Source organism: Pantherophis guttatus, chromosome 1, assembly GCF_059756535.1.
Source record: "Pantherophis guttatus breed Tessera chromosome 1, ASM5975653v1, whole genome shotgun sequence".
Lineage (NCBI taxonomy): Eukaryota > Metazoa > Chordata > Lepidosauria > Squamata > Colubridae > Pantherophis > Pantherophis guttatus.
The window spans coordinates 152,560,800-152,583,358 of NC_142063.1; the positions used below are offsets into that span (position 1 = coordinate 152,560,800).

At 37.9% G+C, this 22,559-nt stretch overlaps 1 protein-coding gene across 1 annotated transcript in view; it reads left to right on the plus strand.

Annotated features, from left to right (window-relative positions):
- Positions 1 to 22,559, plus strand: part of MYO3B (myosin IIIB) — a 252,059-nt gene that overhangs the window by 63,385 nt on the left and 166,115 nt on the right. Inside the window, exons 8-9 of the mRNA XM_087882018.1 lie at positions 6,316 to 6,471; positions 21,238 to 21,334. Coding sequence (XP_087738144.1) covers positions 6,316 to 6,471; positions 21,238 to 21,334 — 253 coding nt within the window. The remainder of the gene's footprint in view (positions 1 to 6,315; positions 6,472 to 21,237; positions 21,335 to 22,559) is intronic.

Sequence of the window (22,559 nt, forward strand, 5' to 3'; positions counted from 1 at the left end):
CTCAACAGGGACATAACCTGGTCAGTTATCTTTGGCAGTATAAAATCCTTAATGTCTGTTGAAAAAGAAAATAGGTACTGTAAAACAGGAGAGTACTGAAATAAGTGAATTAGTCTGTTAAGCTTTTTTTTTTTTTTTTTTACAATGGATAGTATAGATCAGGAGTCCCCAACCCTCAATTCATGGACTGGGACTGGGCCATGGCATGCCAGAAACCATTCCATGCAAACAAGCAAAGCTCCACTCACGAGATGCAGGTGGCATGCGAAATCATGCCCCCTCTGGTCCGCGGAAAAACCTCTCTCCACAGAACCGGTCCCTGGTGCCCAAAAGGTTGGGAAGCACTGCTATAGATTATATAGCTAGAACTTGGAGAAGAAGGACATCATTTAGAGAATGTGTTCGGCAGTGATTCTCACCAGGCTCAAGGTTGACTCAGCCTTCCATCCTTCTGAGGTCAGTAAAATGAGGACCCAGACTGTTGGGTGCAATATACTGACTCTGTAAACCGCTTAGAGAGGGCTGCAAAGCACTGTAAAGCAGTATATACTTATTGTTTGATCTGCTGTACAGTGTATGAACAGCAATATGAGAATTGCTTCGTAACAATGTCGACTGGATTACATTAGGCTTTATTAGAAAGGCGTTGGAACCAGTGGTGAAATCTAAAATTTGTTACTACTGGTTCTGTGGGCGTGGCTTGGTGGGGAGGGTAATGTGACTGGGTGGGCATGGCCAATTATTTTTTACTTTTAAAACCATTTTTTACATGTAAAACCATGTAAAAAATGCTTTCAAAAGGCTCTGACGATCCCAGCTGAGTTGCCTGATCGGCAGGCAACTCAGCTGGGATCGTCAGGGATTGGCTCATCAGAGGCATTTAAAAAAAAAAGCCTCTGATGATTGCGCGGCTCAGCTGGGCATGGGGGGCGGGGGCAGGGATTTTTGCTACCGGTTCTCTGAACTGCCCACCACCATCGCTACCTACTCGCCCGAACCGGTCCGAACCGGGAGCATTTCACCCCTGGTTGGAACAGAATGCTTTTGACTATCAATTGAGTTAGAGGAGAAAATATTGCCTTAAACTGCAGTTTTGAGTGAAAGAAGATTATAGTCTAAATGGATTTTTTCCTTAAACCAGCAGGACTGTTCTCATAATCTTTTGCCCTCAAGTGATTATTCTCTGATGAAATGCCATAAACAAAGAAAAAATTTGGGACCGTATGTCTTGATCTTCTGCATTCTCTCCCCCCCCCAGAAATTTCATTAAGCCCTCCCACATAAATTGTCTTTATGGGGCAAGGGGTTAGATTAGAAGACCCTCAAGGTCCCTTCCAACTCTGTCATTCTGTTATCTTGAGGATAGTACTTTTGGCAAGATACAACTATCTTCCTGCAACATAAGCTACTCCAAAGTAGCTTTATGATGGGAAAAAAGTCCATGTTATTATAAACAGAGATTGGTGACCTTGTGTTTAGTAGGAAACATACAGGTACAAGTGGCAAATACTGCTTCCAAGCCAAGTTACCATATTTTTCGGAGTATAAGACACACCTTTTTTTTTAATTTTTTAAAATTTTTATTATAGTTCAAAAAAAACAAAAACAAATGTATAATAGTTTTTCTATCATGGTGTAACATCACCAAAATATCCATGTATATATACACCAATAATCACAAAGTAAAAATAGAAATTATTTACATATTCTTATGTAAGAAGAATGGCCTCTGCCTCCCAGCAATTTACCTCCTTGCAGCAAACAGCAAACAGCCCATTTTAGCTTCAGCACAGCCTGATTAGCACAAGAAAAAAAATCTGCTTCCCAGCAATTTACCTCCTTGCAGCAAGCAGCAAGCAGCAAACAGCCCGTTTCAGCTTCAGCACAGCCTGATTAGCACAAGCAGTTGATTGTCGGTTGGATTGGCCTCCCGATTCTCAGCTGTTTCAGGCTGCAGGAAATATGGTATTTCACACCGCTGAAATGCGCTGAAATTCAAGCAGAAATAAACAGTTTTCTGTATTTCAGAGTTTCTTAGAAAGACTTGAACAGCCCGTGACAGCAAGATGGGCTCCACAGAACGTTTCCAACAATTTCACTGCATTCGGAATGAATTAAACAAAACCAGGAAACTGAGGTTTCCTCCCACTGTAATGATCTCTCCTAAATTCTGTGGAAGAGGACTTCATAGACGGGAAAATCAATGATGAGAAACTATGCATTTGGCTCTTGTCAAAGAATTTGGAGACTACAACATAGAATTGCTGTTCCTTGCACTTTTCCCTTGCTTTACAAAACATTTATAAGAAATTTCCCATGCTTCTTTTATTGATATAAGCTTTGATTCATTGGCCTTTCACAATTTCTGTGCAGATTGGCAAGCATACACACCAAGAAACAAAATATTTTATTTATTTATTTATTACATATTACAACTCTGAGCAGCTTCCAGTAAGCCACAAATAAATAAAAAGATCCCTGAAATAACTCATCGAAAATATCTTAGAAGTAAGCCAATATGTGCACATTTTATATTGAGATGTTAGTTGTCAATTATGAACTCTAATATGTGGCTCTAAAGGAGAGGCAGTCCCACAAATAACCTGCACTTAATGGAGGCACTTGGGGCTGGTGGGCAAATCTGAATTTTCAATAACATATTATGGTGGTTCTCAGACTTTGGTTCCAGAGTATGCTGCTATTTTGCTGAACCTCATTCTAATTCTATATTCTTGATGCCCATGATAACAGCAAACAAAAGTTGTTGTTGTTAGTTGCGAAGTCAGGTCCGACCCATTGTGACCCCATGGACTACGTTCCTCCAGGCCTTCCTGTCCTCTACCATCCTCTGGAGTCCATTTAAGCTCACGCCGACTGCTTCAGTGACTCCATCCAGCCACCTCATTCTCTGTCATCCCGTTCTTCTTTTGCCCTCAATCTTTCCCAGCATTAGGCTCTTCTCCAGTGAGTCTTTCCTTCTCATTAGGTGGCCAAAATATTTGAGTTTCATCCTCACGATCTGGCCTTCTAAAGAGCAGTCAGGGTTGATCTCCTCTAGGACTGACCGGTTTGATCGTCTTGCAGTCCAAGGGACTTGCAGGAGTCTTCTCCAGCACCAGAGTTCAAAGGTCTCAATTCTTTGGCACTCAGCCTTCCTTATGGTCCAACTTTCACAGCCATACATTGCAACTGGGAAAACCAAAGCCTTGACTATACACACTTTTGTTCGCAGGGTGATGTCTCTGCTTTTTAGTATGCTGTCTAGATTTGCCATAGCTTTCCTCCCCAGGAGCAAGCGTCTTTTAATTTCTTGGCTGCAGTCCCCATCTGCGGTGATGTTTCCTTAAATTGAAATAATTTAATTTAATTTATAATTTTCATTTTTTTAAAAAGTCCAACATATTTTCAGACAAGGAGGGCAGAGCCTAACTTTTAACTAGCTAACTAATAACCAGTATATACAAGTACTAGAGCATATAATGAAAATTGTCCTGCACTATGCCACATCAGGATGTTGGTGATCTATGAGTAAGAAAATGTACTAGAACTATGTCCCTTGAAATCTAATGTTCTCTGTTCAGGGACTTGGTTTGCTTTCTACATTGGGTTATTTAATTATGCAGCTGCTAATTTAATAAACCATTTCACCAAGTTGTGATAGCTAGTTATAATATTCATTTTCTTGCATGACTAATAAGCATGAGGAAGCTTCTTGTCCCTTTTTAGAAAGATTCCATCATTTTAAAATGGGCAATTTCAGGTTTATACAAAAATTGGTTATTTAATGGAAATTGGAAATGCAGGCTGCTGGTTTTATATTCAGGTAAAGAAGGTAAAGGAGTCTCTGCGGATTTTATTCCACTAGTCATTGCCAACTATATTCAGGAGGCAAATGTAGGAGATCACCAGGCTGGGCCTAAGGGAGGGGTCAAACGTGTCATAAGTCATGAGTCCCTTAGCGTCCACAAGAGATTTAAATCCAGCACACCTTGAATGCCTCTCTTATTTTCCCCCCATTTCCCTTAACAGTCAGTTGGCCATATTCTTATAGAGAACTTAACCATGCAATAAATCTTTATACTCATTTGAACTGCCTGAATCTCCTGATTTCCCGGGCGCTTGACAGCAAGACAATTACAGAATAGGGACAACTAATCATAATGGCAAAAACTACTCCTAGTTGGTTATCTTTGACATCTTTGGTCATCTAAGATATGTATTTGTTTACGTAATAAAGAAATCAGACCTATTAGAGCAAATTTATTGTGCCAACCAGCTAGTTAGCTAGCCCTTTCCTTTTTTTCAGGATTCTCCCTTTCATTCTCATTCTCTCTGAATCTTCCTTCTAAGAATCAGATTTTTGGAGTGACTCCATCCAGTTCTGTTTAGTCTTGGTGGGGAGGGTTATTTTTAGAGTTTTCCTGTAAGCGTTTCCTATTTCTCTAAGCCATAAAGTTTTTCAGGATCCACTAATATTGATACATCTTTTGTGTGCAATTAGCGTTGGTTGGTGGATTTCTGACAGAAAATTGCAACCCCCGTGAAATTATTTCTCATATAGTTATGACCAAAGGATTGTTCTACACGTGGACTGAGACATGTTCTATTTATTTTTCAATTTTACATAGCCACTGATCTCTCTGACGTGACTGCGCGGCATACAATAAAGCAAATAGTTAAAACAGATCTTAACTAACCATGACAAAAAATTAATATAAAATATAAAGAAGATCACGAGAGAATGCTCCAAGATCTCATATGTAGCAGAACCATCTTGCAGGCTCCCTAAAGCTCAAGGATTCCCTAGCCTGCTAAAAAAAAATAAAGATATGTTTTAAGATATTTCTGGAAAGCCACTAGCATTAGGGCTAATCTCAGTTCATGGGGAATGATGTTCCAAATGGTGGATGGCAGAAAAGGCTCATCTCGAGAGTCCCACTAGAGGGAGTTCTTTGGATGGTGAAGGAAAGGCAACAGGGTGACTACGGTACATAGAGATTATTTCCTTTCCCTCACAGAATCACAGGCTGGAAGCATTTCCAAAGTAGAGTGAGCCTTGGAATTCCAGCCAGTTTACAGAGGTGAGTCATGGTAAATGTATATACAACATTTTCCTAATGAATTCAGTTTACATTTAAAGATCTGCCATGAATCATCAATAATTTCATTATAAATGAAGCATTTTAAAACAGTTTATACTTTTATACTTTTGGTTTTTTTTAACTTTAGGCATATACTAATTTCACCAGGTTTTCTATAAGAGAGGTTATATATTTCTAGAGATTTATGAGCACTTTTTTAAAAAAAAAATCCTGGAGCACACTGACATACAAAGAAAAAAACCATGATTAGAGAAACAAAAGGAACCAGAACCATAAAAACCAAATGATGGATTTATTTTTATTGGAGGCTGTGAGTGGTATTTAAATCTCTGCGGAGGCGGCTAGATTTTAGATAGTAGGTTTTATTGTTTTAGTTTTTATATCAGGAGGCTCCAGGTCCAAGAGGAGCAGTATCTCATGAGCATTTGTAAAAGACATTTCCCAGGCAGTTTGTAAAAGAACAAACTCCCAGGCAGTTTGTTCTTGAAATATTAAAAAAAGAGCCCTGAAATTGATTTTTTTAAGGAAATCAAAAATATGGAAGTTCCTCAGACTGACAGACGTTACTGACGGGATTATTTTAGGAATTATATGTTTATATTCTTTAATAATAATAGAAGCTGAATTTGGTGACGTAAGTATCTTTTGCCTCTTGTCATTAATAACATATATTATTTAGATGACCTGTAAAGGTAGAACACTGTACATTTACAATTAATGCTGATCATTTGTTGAATTTTTGAAATGGATTATTTTTGTTGCCTAACTATCTAGGTAAGTTATTTTTTTTTTCATAACCAATATTGATAAATTTGGTTTAATTACATTTGTAAGTGTGAAGAAGTTACAGAGTTTGGTACGAAATGGGTGGCTATATAATTTTTTAAAATAAATAAATAAATATGAGGATTTGCAAATTTAAAATAAACTATTATTGTAGAGAAGATGAATGTGCTGTCCATTAAAGTCAATTAATTAGCAGATTTGCACTTTTACCTTTAGTGTTCAAATATGCTAACTTTAATGATACTATTAAAGGGATAAACTAATACGTTAAATTTATTCTCGCATACAAGGCAGTCCAATATATAGCTGAAGCCACATCCAAAAATTGCCTAAGACCCAGAATTTAGTATACAACCAGGCAAGTGGTAAAAATTTGTACCATAGCTATGTGTATCTATCTAAATAATCTGATTATTGTATTTTTCAGGTGTCTAATTAAGGATTTTGAAAAACGTCCATCAGTCACTCATCTTTTAGAACATCCCTTCATACGACAGGCCCATGGTAAAGATATGGCACTCCAAAAGCAGTTGAGCAACCTTATTCAGGCACAACAACAATTAGGCTCTGTGGCCAAGACAAGGTACTATCTAATTCCTCAGATTTCCTCTGGTAGAATTCAAGGGCTTCTTACTATAATGCATGCATATATTATAAATAAATGTATAAAGTGATTGAGTTTTTGTCCCACTTGAGTTCTCTGAATGATCTGTATGCAAAGCTTATGTGAGTGAAGTTGCATTGTCATCTGCACTATAAAATGAGGCTTATCCTGACTCAAGTGACATGGTGAGAAGCATCTCCGTAAACTTGGGGATGGCCCTCCCCTTCTGAAATCCATTGCGGATAAGTCGGTTATTAAGTATGTCCTTATTTTAGGCATGGGGGTGGGGATGGGGCAAGGAATGCAATGTGTGTTGTGACCTGCCCTTACATATTTGCCTAGAACATCAAGTTGCAAAGTTAAAAGAGCCTAGCTTTGTATACTGCTCAAAAAAATAAAGGGAACACAAGCAGAAGACATCCAAGATCTGAATGAATGAAATAGCCTTATTAAATACTTTGTTCGTTACTTACAGTAGTTTTGTGTTCCCTTTAGTTGTTTGAGCAGTGTATAAACTACTGTATATAAAGAACAAAGTATTTAATAAGGCTATTTCATTCGTTCAGATCTTGGATGTCTTCTGCTTGTGTTCCCTTTATTTTTTTGAGCAGTATATTATAATGGCATTGGGAGTATTTTGTTATTTTGGTGTCATCGTGATTAAGAACACATATGTAGAATATGATTTTTCTTAGGATTGAATAAGCTATTCATGATAGTTGGTACAACTCATACAAACAGAACATTTATACTTTTCTTATTTGTCTCCTTTAAATGCATTCAGCAATAATGGCAACTTCACATAATGGTTTTCTTAAACCTACACTCAAAGTGTTCATTAATCAGTAAATGAAATGTAAACAGGATACACGTTCTTGCTTTATGACCTTTATCGTGTTAAAGTATAATAAAAAATAAAAAGTATTGGTGATGGCATATTAGAAATGTAAAAACAATATGGTTTGTTTAGTCATTGTTTGGAAAGCTGAAATTAACTTTTTAAAAACCTGTCTCACCGACATTTATATTTACATCTACATTTCTATAAAGCCTTATATTCTATATCCATTAAGAATGACTTCTTTTCCAATATAATTTGAAAGCCAGCATAGGAGGCATTCCTTGATTTTGTGGCCGTCCAGAGGGTGGCAGAATTTCACTGTTTTCGAAGTAAATTTAAATGCAAATGAGCACACACTGTTTCTGCTCAGCAGAGATTTTGCAATATGAAATTTATCTAGTGCTAGATAAGCTGTAAAGCATTATTGTAAATAAATATCTACTAATGCGGCTGAAGAAAATTAAATGCCATGACTCATAAGTTATAAAAATGTGTGTGCATATTCAGGCACGATCACTTTGCTTTTTCAAAACCAAAAGCCTTAATGCAGAATTGCAAATATGCAGTAATAAATATAATTTACAAGGTGAGGCTGATCAGGAAAAATTATCCTGTAGATTTTTTTCTAAAATAAGAGCCTAAAGTAATATTTTCTTGTTGTTCATGTTGTTTTGTTTTGCTATAAAGGTGTTATGTACACATTTTATTCCTTCTAGTAATTACTATTTCTATGGGGTTGGAGTTTTTTGTTTTGTTTTGTTACAATTCTCATAGTACAAGAATTTGGTAGCTGTAAGAAATATCTTCTGATATTCGATATAAAGTGGGATAAACCCAGTTTATACAGTATAAGCAATGGTGGGATTCAGCCAGTTCGCACCACTTCGGGAGAACCGGTTGTTAACTTTCTGAGCAGTTTGGCAAACTGGTTGTTGGAAGAAATCATTAGGGCAGAGAACCGGTTGTTAAATTACTTGAATCCCACCACTGAGTATAAATTGATCTATTCATGTCGTAGAATGAAATTCTATCATTTTAGGTTACAGTGCAAGGGTATCACTCTTAATCTGGATATGGATTTTGACAAGCATAGTTCAACACAACTGTTGGAGTGGAGAGGGTACCAGATGAAAGCCAGGGTAGACAGCTCTTTAGAAAAGCAGCCTGCTACTAACAGGGAGTTTGTAGAGACAGCATTTTATGACCATTTCAATTTGAATTTGAAAGCAAAGTGCCTGTTTGGAATTTCTCCTATACTTATATAATTTGCAGGTACCCTCTATACAGGTAGTCCTCGATTTACAACAGTTCATTTAGTGACTGTTCAAAGTTACAACGGCACTAGTAAAAGTGACTTATGACCATTTTTCACAGTTACAACCTTTGCAGCATCCTCATGATCATGTGATCAAAATTCAGATGCTTGACAACTGGTCCATATGTATGACGGTTGCAATGCCCTGGGGTCATGTGATCACTTTTTGCAATCTTCCGAGAAGCCAAGTCAATGGGGAAACCAGATTCACTTAATAACCATGTTGCTAACTTAACAACTGCAGCGGTTCACTCGACGAACGTGGCAAGAAAAGTCATAAAATGAGTCAAAACTCACTCAACAAATTCTCACTTAACAACAAATTTTGGGCTCAATTGTGGTCGTAAGTCGAGGACTATCTGTAATAAACACAGAATACCTGCTGGAACACAAAAAGTTGGGCAAATAGAACGGAGGGTGGGTTTTTTTAAAAAAATATATTTTCTTTCAGAGAGCATCTGATCAAATTTCAGAGCAAAAATAGCATGCTGGAAAACTTAACTGTGAGCAAGGAAACTACCATTTTCAAGCATAACTACATTGTAATTGCTAATGATTATACTAATCCTTATTATATCTTTATCCTGCCTTTTTTTATATAAGTCGAGTGGGAAAAAATACCTAATACTCTTTTGTCCTCCTATTTTCCCTACAACAACCTTGTGAGGTAGGCTCGGCTGAGAGAGAGAGAGAGAGAGAGAGAGAGAGAGAGAGAGAGAGAGAGAGAGAGAGAGAGATTGGCCCAAGGTCACCCAGCCAGCTTTCATACCTAAAGTGGGACTAGAACTCATGGTGTTTTGGTTTCTAGGCAGCACCTTCACTACATTGGCTCTCTAGAAAAAGGGTAGAAAGGAGATAATATAATCTCCTGGCATGTGAGATAAAGCAATTAAGGTTGTTGCCAGTGTTGTAATCATGGTGTTTGTAGAAAGTAGTCCAAGCAGTAGGATTCTTGCCACTGTGGTTGATCAGGCCAGATGATCATACTGAAAATGCAGCACTTTTGCTGTAATAGAGGTCACAAGCCCAATTCTTCCCACCGTTTCAAGAATTCTCATTATTTCTTTTTATGTTCTCCCCGTGACAAAAAGGAGGAATGTGGATCAGTTATTTCTATGCCTGTTTGAAAGCTGTTCTGTTAATCTTCAGAGAGAAAAGGAAATGTATGCATTGGGTGCTAGATGGGAAAACTGTGACAAGATAGTACCTTTAATGTAATAAGGAACTAATAAAATATGGCCACTTGAAAGGAACAATTGATTGGGAAGACAAGCCAGTACAAGAACAATTGTGTCCTAAATAATGAGCGTCTTTGTTATGCCTTCCAATGATTCCACTTTTGATTTTATTTTAGTTTTATTACATTTGTGATCCATTTCACTACAACACAGAATTTATCTCTCCTTTAAAGCTTTGTACCAACCACACAGACATGTACCATCAGTGACATTAGTGCATTCCACTGTATTTAATACAAGTAGTAAATGGTTCTGTTGTTTGCTGAACTAATATGTGCCAAACCAGAAGCCCCCTTGTAACATAAATAAACCAAGTGTAGATTTCCAGGTACAAGTAATGACCATGCTGATGGAGTTCAATAGCAGATGAAAAACCAACCTATGAACATCCTTGTTCTATATGTAGAAGCATAAGAAGACGAAAAGAGTAGAAGAAGAACCAATATTTGAGAAAAATATATATTGGAAGCACACGTCCTTATTATCCATCTGAATAGATCTCCAGGTATCACTACATATGGGACTGGCACTGATTAGAAGTGAACCAAGTTCTTCCCCCCCCCTTTTTTTTGGAACACAGATTTGCATAAGTATTGATTTGAACAAATATTTTTTAGTTTTTCCAACCTAATGGAATATTAGAAATAAATTATGTAAGGGAACCTCAGACTCTATTGTCAGTGGGTAATTCTATAAAAGTATAACAGAGCTGAGGCAATTTTAATCGGTGGGAGAAGCTGGGAAAAGAAAGATTCAAGTTAAATAAAAGGGCTGAATGAAGCTGGGGAGAAATTAAATCCGGGAAACAATCATCTAGTGGGAGTGGTTGATTCTATGAAAGAAGGTTGCCAACATTCCATTCTAAGTTCCCTTCTTCCCATCTCCTGGTCACATGTTCCACAATGGAGCATGCGCAGGTCATCCTTTGCTTCTCATGGACCTGTACAGTACATACTAATATCTATAGACACAAGACAAGGGGAAAGTAGAATCACATAGCCATGATTTATATACACCCATCCAGATTAGATTCTGACAATCACACAGCCCAAGACTATATATGCCCTCATTCTAATTAGACCATCACATAATGCATGCATATCAGGGGTGGGTTCTACTTAACTTTACTACCAGTTCATAACAGGATCACATGCGCAGATTGCTTCTTCTTTTTTAATATATATATATATATTTAATTTTTTTTAGACAAACACACATACAAACATACAATGTATTTTCTTGGACAGAGTATTTGGCCGTTTCACAAATTTAAACAATATTTAGTCATTTCAATTAAATTTACAATTTCTATATTTCCTTTTGCCATAGGTATTCCTTATCTATTTTTTTTAAAAAAAACCAATAGTACCCTTGATTCTCATCTCTAACCTTAATCCTAATCAAATTCAATTTTTCCCTTCTATCTATATTATATCCCTTCCCATTGTCATCTATTTTTATATCTATCCTCATATTGGTTGGTTATATAACATTACAATTGTTTAATATAAATCCAACATTTTAGTATAAATCAGTTAATTATATAACTATCTTTTTTTTGGTTTATTAATCAGTATGAACATAAATCTTTGAATTATTTCTATGCAATCCAATTTCTTACAAGTCAATTAGTTATATTTACCAATAGTAATAAACCAAATAATTTACCCCTTATGTTACTCATTAAACTCTCCCAATAAACCAAATAGTTTTGCCCATATAATCCTCCAAATCACAATTTATTCATTTCTACAAAAATTCAAAAAAAAAGAAAAAAGAAAAACTTGTCATTATCTAGATTTCAAAGATACTAAAGCAAATTTATTTATTTATTTATTATTTATTATTTGGATTTATATGCAGCCCTATCTCCAAAAGGACTCAGGGCGGCTCACAACAATAAAACACATACAGTCCAATCCTTCCTTTTATACCAATTATTAATCATTTCATTTTTACAGTCGTATGATTTCCCATTTGTTTCTTACTACTATTCATATTTCAATTCTAAATATATATAATATCTTTCTCTTTCATTTCTTTTTCTCCCTTCCCATTTTTATTTTTGCCTTTTTCTTTCTCCTTTTTTTTTTCTTATCTCCCTGCTATTTATCCCACTGTTTATTCCAGTGTAATCATTCTGTATTTCACAAATCTGGACTCTTCTATTTTGCCCTGCATTTCCTGTTGTTTTCCATCCTTTTCCTCTCTTTTTTTTGTTTTCACTGTTAATCCCAGTGTAATCATTTAAATTTTTTATATTCTTTCTATGCCACCCTTCATTCCTTCTTTTTCTCTTTTTGCCCTTTCTGTTCTTTCCATTGTTAATCCCAATATAATCTCTAAAAATCTCCTTTTTATTATTACTATTTACATATTCAATAATTTTTCCCAAATTAATCTCATTGTCTTTATCTTCTTCTTTGTATTCAGTCTCTGTGTCTTGCTTCTCTGTCTTTGTTTCCTTGTTAGCTTGAGCATGCTCTATATCAATTTTTGGGTCCTCAAGTTTCGATTCTCCATGTAACATTGTAATTATTCCTCTTATTTCCGCTTTCCACGACGAGTACATCATTTCCATCATTTGTCTAATTTCCTGCGCCATTTTGTTCTTTCTGTGTTAATATTGTTCCAGTTTTAAAAGTTCTGTTGTTTCCTTTTTTTTCTAAAGTTAAGCTGCTTGCAGACAAAGCAATCCTCCCCAAAAGTTCTCACGACTATTATCACTAATGCAGTTCAAAATTTTCCAAAATAAAGATTCCAAATTGCAATGCTCTTTTTTCTCCTGAAGATGTCTCTCTACAATCCACAATTCTCTTAATTGTTTAACAAAGTGTCCATTTTATATCAGTCCTCATTTGCAATCTAGTTTCTTTTTTTCTTCTTTTTAACTTTGAAAATATCAAATCAATTTTATAGTCCAGTCCAAATTAAACAAATACTTTTCATTCTTTTTCCCCCCTCCTTTATTTTATCTTTAGGTATATAGCATTTCTGTTGTAGGGCTTAATATCCAATTATCTTTTATTTTTCTTAGCTTTCAAAAAGAAAGGATCTATTTATTTTCTTTTCAATCCTTTAATCAAAATTGGGGTTACTTCTTCTAATTCTTAAAATTTTCCAGATAATTTTATTCAAAAGTCAATTTTCTTTTCAGGTTTTTGTCCCTTTAAATTCCGCTTGCATCCTCTTTTTCTCCCTGCCCATTAGCCGCTGTTCTTACGTTGGGGGTTTCAGGTTTAAAAAAAATTTTTTTTGTCATTACTTCACCTATAGGTTGTCTGTCACCCACCCAGCTTCAAAAACTCTGTTCCATTCACCGCTCCTGCTGAATACTTAGTCCGGTTGCCCCAGCTTCTTGACAGCTGCAATGGCTGCCGCCCAGGGATGAAATGCTCCTGGTTCAGACCGGCTCAGGCGAGTAGGTAGTGGAGATTGAGGTGAGTTTGCTGAACTGGGAGCAATGGCTGGTTGGCTATGCCCCTGAACTGGTCCACGGCCCACAGTCCTGCCATGCTTGCCTGGCTTCCATGCTGCCTTTCTGGCGTCCCGGTGGCCAGTTTGCGAAGGCAGGCAAGCAGAAGCCCATGTGGAAGGCAGGTAAGCATGGCAGGGCTGCGGGGAAGGAGGTAGCAGCTTACTCACCCCCCCCCCACTACCACTCAAGCAGCGGCTTCCCTGCTCAGCCCCGACAAGCTATGCATCCATAGTATTGGGGTTGTTTTGTTCGCCGTGGTGGTGCTTCGGGGGGGCAGGTGGACATATTCATTATAGTTGTCAGCTGCAGACATCCGCCTGCCCTCCCGAAGTACCACCTTGGTGAACAAAACAACCCCATTGCGCTGCGCGTCCTTCTGCAGCCAAACGTGCCCAGCTGTGCATGCCCTTTCCTCAAATGGGCTGTGCATGGGGCGCTTGGAGAGAGAGCAAGCAAGAGAACTCTCCAACCTCTGTTTTTTTTCTGTGTGTGTGTGTGTGTGAGGGAGGGAGGGAGGGAGGGAGGGAGGGAGAGAGCAATCTGAAGCCGAGGCACCCAAACTTCTGGCAGCGGCGCGGGCGGCTTCTGAGTAGCCCTGAGTCAGCCAGCTCCACCTGACCTACTCCCGAAGTCTCGCCGTTCTCCTTGCCCCTTCCCCCCCCACTCAAGCAGCGGCAGGCTCTGCGGGACAACAGGACCTCTCATTTTTCCCACAGCACGGCGTATACTTGCTACCTCTGCTTGCCTGCTTGCAAGCGATGATCTTCTCTGCTTCTTTTGGGATGCTGGTGCGGGCACCATGGATGCATAGTTTTTTGGGGCTGAGCAGGGAAGCTGCTGCTTGAGTGGGGTGGGGGTGGGGGCGAGGAGAATGACAAGACTCAGGGAGTAGGTCAGGTGGAGCTGGCTGCTCAGAAGCTGCCCCTGCCGCCAGGGTGGATAAAAATCAATGATTTTTTTTAAAAAATCAAAAAAATCAGATTTTTTTTATTTAAATCAGATTTTTTTGATTTTTATCGAATTTATTTTAATAAAAAACTTTTGGGGTAAAAATCTATCGTAAGATAGTTTTCTATTTAAGATACATAAATAATTTAGTTTATTCAGCATGAAATGGAGCTTAGTTATGTAGCATGAGGCTGTATATTCTGCAACACTAGGACTATTGGTGAGTCAACAGTGGGTCAAAGGAGTAGCAGAGATGACAGTTGCTCTTTAAAAATTATGATTTAAATCGAGTTGATTTAAATCAAGCCTTTTTACTAGTGATTTAAATCATGATTTAAATTGTGATTTAAATCAACTCGATTTAAATCAAATCCACCCTGCTTGCCGCTGCTAGAAGTTTGGGTGCCTCGGCTTCAGATCGCTCCCTCCCTCACACACCCACCCACACACCCACCCACCCACCCACCCACACACACACACACACAAACAGAGGTTGGAGAGCTGTCTTACTCGCTCTCTCTCCAAGCGCCCCATGCACAGCCCATTTGAGGAAAGGGCAAGCAAGGCTGGGCACGTTTGGCTGCAGGAGGAGGCCCAGGTGGAAGGTGGCTTTTTCAGCAGCATCCCCCTCCCCTCTTTGGATCACCCTGCAAGGGGGAGGCTGTGCCTTTGCAAAAACAGGATGGGCGGTTTGTATGGAGGATTGGTGGGGGGGGATGCGCGGCCCTCCGGGATGAAGAGCAGGGCAAGAGAAGGCTCCGAGGTTCACCTGGGCAGTCAAGCCAGAGGGAAACTCAAAGCATTGGGGGCTTCAGAAAGGCAGAATGTGCTCTTGTGCAGCTCCTGGCTTCTGTGACATTCTGTGAAAGACAGAATGTGCTGCTGTTCGGTGTCAGAATGTGGGGCTCCTGGCTCTAATGGTGAATGACGTGAATGACATCAAACTGGCCATGCCCACCCAGTCACATGACCACCAAGCCACGCCATACCAAGCCACGCCCACAGAACCGGTAGCAAAAAAAAAATTAGATTTCACCCCTGCTGCCACTCCCACCGCCGAATCGGAGAGAGATTCCTCTTACCTTCGAGGAACTTGCCTGTTCCTCTTGGTCTTCTGAGGTGCCTCTCCTTATTCCCTGTCCCTACAGGACGGTTCTGGTCCGAAGACCCCTCGGCAGCTGTTTGTCAGTCTGGGTTTTCGCGGAGCTCAATAGAGCCCACTAATTCCCCAACTGTCTCGCCGCGACGCTTCCGGTCGAATCTGCGCAGATTGCTTCTGATGACGTCAGGGTCAGTGGGCGGAGCCTCCCACCGGTTTTACTACCGGTTCTATAGAACCAGTCCAAACCAGGGGCAACCCACCACTGGTGCATATGCAAGAGCAACATGATTATTGCAACGTGATTATTCTGTCACACATAGATATATGCACTGACAAGGCATCGTATATTCTTATACTCTCTTTTCTTATGCATACTCTTATTAGTCACACAGAGGGAAGAGGTTACTTCATTTGGCCACACAGAAGAAAATACAGACAGCTTCTATGGGCATTGCTGGTGTGAGGCTTGGAAAGAGCCCGGAAGCTCTGTCTACCTTGTTTCTTATTGTCATCTGGCAATAAGAAACTCAAGTTGCCTGAGGACCACATGCCCACTCCCAGGCAGGGGTCCAATATTGATAAATTATTGCAGCATTCAGTTGTATGACGTTACTTAGAACAGCCCAGTGTTTTATTCTTTGATCCATATCAACATAAGGGTAGAGCACAGTGCTACAAGATGGCTAAGGAGACCAACGGGGACAGAGAGTTTTTTTTTAAAATGCTGTATTCCTTCTCAGTATTGCTATTCTGAGTAAAGCCCTGATATACCTTCTGATTTAAAGTTTTTACATTTTCAATATTAAAATAATTTAATATTATACTTGAATAATTATATTAATATTATAATAATTTACTTGAAAATGATTTGATAGGGTTTAGTTGGTAGTCCTACCTGAGTTCTCTGACAAAATTCATTTGTTCAAAAACAAAGGGGGTGGTTATTATTTTATTAGAATTGGCAGGATTATATTTGTTTTGCGAAAAATACACAATATTTCAGAATGTATGAAAATTGAAAGGACTTATTACAGGATGGATTAATATAGAAACCCGCTCTATAACGCAATTTAAAAATAAATAAATATCAGATCTTTCTGCTTTACTGATGTCTGACTCACAGGTTTCTCAAAATCTTTAGAAGTAAAGTAGATGTTTTCCACTGCCCAAGGGGGAAAACGCAGTAGGAGATTTTGTTTGTTTATTCAGAAAAGGACTTCAATTGAAAGCCAAGTCAGCAATTAGCTGTGAATATAAGGTGCCCTCAATCTGAACACAATGATTGTAAACCATCCATGCATTAAGTTAAAAATTTCAAGGGCACCTGCCAAATCAGTCTCGATGGGCGTCCTGCTAATGCAGACTCTTTTCAAAATGTTTCTGTTTTAAGCTAGTAAGTGACAGGGTACTAAGGTTGTTGTTTTAATACCCTGACTGACTCAGCTTTCCATCCTTCTGAGGTTGGTAAAATGAGGACCCAGATTGTTGGAGGCAATATGTTGACTCTGTAAATTGCTTAGAGAGGGCTGTAAAGCACTGTGAAGCAATATATAAGACTAAGGGCAATTGCTATTGCTATTAATGTTAGTAATATTTTCTATTTCCTCTTCAAATGTCTTGGGGTTTTCACTACCTTCTAACACAGGGTGTCAAACTCCTGGCCTGTGGGCCAGATGCATCATGTGCTGGCCACGCCTACACCCAGTTTAGTGAAGGGGGAAAAAGTCCCGATATGTCATGTGACGTTACCGTGACGACGTGGGTTTGACACCCCTGTTCTAACATATGTGAGCCAGTTCTGAGATACAAACCTGAAATCCAATAAAAAAAAATCTCTGTTTGTATAATAAATTATGCATTCAAGTGTAAACGAACAGTTTATATAACATATGGTGTGGCTATAGATACATATGTTTTTAATATACAAAGATTCCTAGGTGACTGATAATGATGAAATTGGGTAAAAATATCCATGGCTGAAGGGATGAAAGAAAATAAAGTGTACATATTTTTATTTCTGTCAATTACTAACAATGTTAATTCTTCATCAAAATGTTTCTTGGTTATTTCAAATGTAGTCAGACCATAATTTTACTGAGGATGAATTCTCAAGCGGTAATTCCCCCCCCCCTTCTTGTCTGTGACTTTTATACGTTCCCAAGGTCAAATGAGCTCTTATAGTTCTGTTCTGTGTAATTAAGTCATAACCGCAAATGGATCCTTTTCAGTTTGTGGGCTACCAAAAATACTTTGGCAAATGTACAGTTTACATATTTGTTGCAGATAAGTCCAGCTTTACAAGTGTGATATTGTAAGGAGCTCAGATCACTCTGTTCAAAAGTTTTGGAAACAGGACATATGGTAGAAAGTAAAGAAGATTTGTACGAGAAGGTAGGACCAATTCAGTTGCTGAAGTAGCTTCTCTTACATCTAAGTTAGCCTAGCCTCTTATCTCCTATTAATGGTTCCTATCAATGTAGAAAAAATGGAGTACCAGGGTAAAAATGTAGGACAAAAAACCCAATTTGATTCAAATAAACCCACCCATCTGCAGCTCAGCTTATTTCTGAAATTTATATACCACTCTATTCCAAAATAGGCTGTAAGCAGCTTACAAAGAATATAAAGAATAAAATAAAAACCAATGTCATAAGGAGAATATAACCCAAGAACATAACCCAACAATCAATAACAATAAATGCTTCTCCTGTGTCTTCCCACTGAGGGAGAACTACCACAATAAAACCAATAGCCAAATTGAAGGATGAGATCCATCTGTCAGTGATACTATCCCAAAGTCTCTCCAGAACAGCCAGGGCCAGCAGGATTGGTCTGATCTGATCTTGAGTGGAGTCTTCTTTTGAAGAGGAGGAGTGGTCACTGAAAAAGCACACTCTCATACTCCTGGTGACAACAGTTCTTCAAAGTTGGGACTCAAAGGATGTACCCCTACTAGATTGCATTGTACAAGAAGAAAGGATTGGGAAAACATGTTCCTACGAATACTCACTGTAGTCCTGAGCCATGCATGGATTATAAAGGGACAATCAGCAGCTTGAATTGCACTTAAAAGCCAATGTATTAGTGTAGATCTCACAATAGTGATGTTACTTGGGCAAATGTGAAGTAGTTTTAATTACTTAAGTCACTGTCACTTCCTGTCATCTGTTCCTCAATCAGTAGCAAAGGCTTTTCAGTTTGTGTGTGTGTTTGTGTGTGTGTATCACTGTATGTGTGACAGCTATGTTTGCAACCCATATCATACTTGCTGGCATTGAACCTGTGTTTCCTACCCAGATCTTCATAACTCCAGGCATAGCATCTTATCCAATTAGATTTGTGGCATAGAACCAAACTATGTTACATTGGCTTGCCAGCTCTGATAATCTTCAGAATAGTAAATCTTTAGAATAATGACTACTGGAAGAATATAGAAAGATAAATTCACCTGTTTTCAAATTCGGATTTCCAAATACACAAGTATTGAGTTTGGCTGCAACAGTTTAAGATTTGAGGAAATAAGAAAGACTCAAAGGGCCAGTGAAGATGGGAAAATGTAGAGTGACAAATGTGCAGACAAGTATATAGAGATAGAATATAGAGATAGAGTTCTTTCAGTAATAGGAAGATCCTAGATTAAGATAGCAGTGGTGAAATCCAATTTTTTTAAATTACCGGTTCTGTGGGCGTGGCTTGGTGGGAGTGGTAGGGGAAGGATACTGCAAAATCTCCATTCCCACCCCACTCCAGGGGAAGGATACTGCAAAATCTCCATTCCCACCCCAGTCCAGGGAAAGGATACTGCAAAATCTCCGTTCCTACCCCACTCTGGGGCCAGCTGGAGGTGGTATTTGCCGGTTCTCTGAACTACTCAAAATTTCCACTACCAGTTCTCCAGAACCTGTCAGAACCTGCTGGATTTCACCCCTGTAAGATAGGTAGTAAGACAATAAGTAGGAAATAGATAAGCATAGAATTAGCATTAAAATTAGAAGTATGGAAAAAATCTTACATTTTGTATAACAAAACAACCCATATTGGGACAAAAACAAATGTAAACTTTGTGTCTGGGGTCTTTATCAAATTAAAAAAATTCTGAACAAAAACATAAATCCCACATTGCTTGTTCGCAGGGGTTGATATTTTATAACTTCTTTTCAACAAACAATCCATTGTATTATTTAAATGGATTTTATATGACTTTTTATCAAATCCATTTCTTATTACAGTTTTTTCATAACATCTATGTTATGAAAATTCTTAAATACTTTCTATGATTCTATCTTTTTTACTAAGAGTATTATGGAATCCCTCAAACGTACTGAAATAATAAATTATAAAATATCTTTCACTGGCGAAGTTCACTCCCCAATATTAATATAGGAAACAAAATGTTTGGAACAAGATTTGTGAACAAGGCACAGTTCTCACTACCCTGAAAATTGCTAGTACAGTTTTATTATATTTGGTTTTTGTTTTATTGGCTCCAGTATCACTAGATTACTATTTACTTTGAAACAGGAAAGCCTATTCAGGGGAAATCCATAGATTGTTGTTGAGGATCAAGGAGAAATGTAAGCCAACATTGTGTTTGTTGTGCTATATCTGAGTAGAATCTAGATCCTTTTTGATAATATTGGTTTCAAGTCTAGAAAGCATTTGAGCATTTCTGATGGATATGCTGCGCCACCTATTATGTTAATATATTTCTAGTATAAATATTTTCACCACTTTGGACACTGGAAGAAAAGATGTCAATCTCTATTTTCAAATACAGTGTTTTGTCCATATAATCATAGCAAAGAAAGTATCCATTTCAACCGTCATGCAAAGTGATGTTTTTAGAAATTTCGATGTAGCAAGTTAAATATATTATATTTTATTGTAGTTCTAGCAAATAAGCTAAAAATTTAGTTGAGGGGAAGATGAGGAAAAAAGAATATAGCAAACTAATAATGGCCTCAGGTGAATATCAAATCAACTCACACTGAGATAAAGTGAAAGCAGTGGAGATTGGCAATTTTTTTTATATTTGAGATGAATTGCTCTGAATTTGCTAACTAAAAAAGTGTTACATATGATGGTGGATAGCCTGAGTTCTGGTTGTAGCTTGAGTTGATGATATTCTGGGTTATACCACTGGTGATCATTGGTGTGAATCAAATATTGGAACATATTCTATGTAAAATAAGCTCCCTGTGTGTATAGTAATCTAATACATCAGTGATAAAGCATAGGCATCTTTCAGATATGCTAGCATTACTTGGGAACAACTTTTTAAGTATATAACATTAAAAAAATAGGACATTGCATCTTCAATGAACAATCAAGTATACAGAGAAATTTTATCATTTTGTTCTGTGTATGTGAAGATCATTGGCAAGTGCTTCAGAGTATACATTTTATTTCCTATAATTAGAAAGGACACAATATATCCATATATTATTCATTTAATTTTGATTGAAAATTGATGAATAACCGGGTGAATTGCTAAAAAGGTTCAATGGAATACATGTCTTTAAAAGATTGTGCAAATTGTAATGTGACTTCCGTGTGGTACTGTACAACTTGTTCTCTCTCTCCCTCTCCCTCCCCCTCTCTCTCCTCCTCTCCCTCCCTCCCTCCCTCTCTCTCTCTCTGTGTATGTGTGTGTAAAACTATGGTATTGTGAAGTTCTGAAAATATTCCAGAGGACATGACCTCATTAAATATTTCCCAGAATATGGAAAATACAAGCTGCAACTTGAATTATTATAGGTTTTTTTTTCATATGTTGTTTTTAGGAATAATATTTTTCACACAGGTACTCCAACCATTTTACAGGCATGAACAAATGCATATTCGCAGACTATATCACGTTGATGCTTCTGACAAATATTCTCCAGATGATGATCTGGTAAACCTTGAAGTTTTGGATGAGGTAAGATATGATGAGATGATGGATTCTTTCTCAGTACAAATAGTGATCTTACTAATTGTAATTGCCTTCAAGTTACTCTTGTGATTAATATATCCTGTCATCAAGTTGATCATTCAAAGTTCAGACAAAATTTTAAAAAACCCACTCTGTAACATATTATTCTAATCTCCAATCATATATTCATTTATATTCCAAATATTCAGTTACTTTTGTTTATATACAGGACAACAGGTGAATAGATGACAATATTATTTAAGTTTGCTAAAATGAGATCGGATCTAAGCATCAAAGTTAAATAGTGTATGTCAAAGCACACATATGCACACAATTGTAAGTATAACACATATGGTTAAACCCCTTCATTTTCCATTTGAAAATATCAATACATGTTTAGTGATACAGCTAAGTCTGTATTGTGGATGGAGATCTCAAATATCATTTCCCAAAAGTCTTCTTTGCATCCTGATCCTGCTTCCTGTCCTTTAGAATAGCAGCTTTGTTGTTCTCGCTGCTTCTACTTATGTTCTGGGAAATGCCTCTCCTTAACCATTATGTGTAAGAAGAGAGAATTCCACACCCTGTATTACTTTCTGACAATTATTAAGTATTCCTATACAGTAGTGTCAATTTGCAATTGTATAGTGTTAAGGTATGTGCCTAGAGGCATTACCCTTTTCCCCTTGATGAGAGTTTATAGACAAAATTTGACTATATAATTAACTATTTTTACCCATCAGGGTAAAAATGCTCTAGATTAAGGCCAAGTAGACACTAGCCCAGGGACACCAAAATTTAAGAGTACCAGAATTGAAAAGATTTCTGAAAAACAAATAAAAAAGCAAAAAGAAGTACCAGCGCATTCCATGAGCCTGCTGGAGGGTTAAATATAATTTTAAAGAATTATTGCTATATGAAAACAGTGGGTCCTAATGTAATTAAAATGACTTATTGGGTAAAAAGGGTGAAGTTCAAAACTTCAGTCTAAGGCTGAAGGAGGATGATTACTGTCTTCTCCTTCTCTTGGCCTTAGCATACTGCTTCTTGATCATCTCCCTTCCTCCAGAGAACTGTCTACAACAGGGGTGTCAAACTTGATTTCATTGAGGGTCACATCAAGATTGTGTTTGACCTGAGGGGGGCATGGCCAGGGTGGGCATGGCCAACTCAACATCACTTGTGTCAGGGGCACCTGCGGTGGCCCGGGCAGGGCTGGGGGATCCTCCTG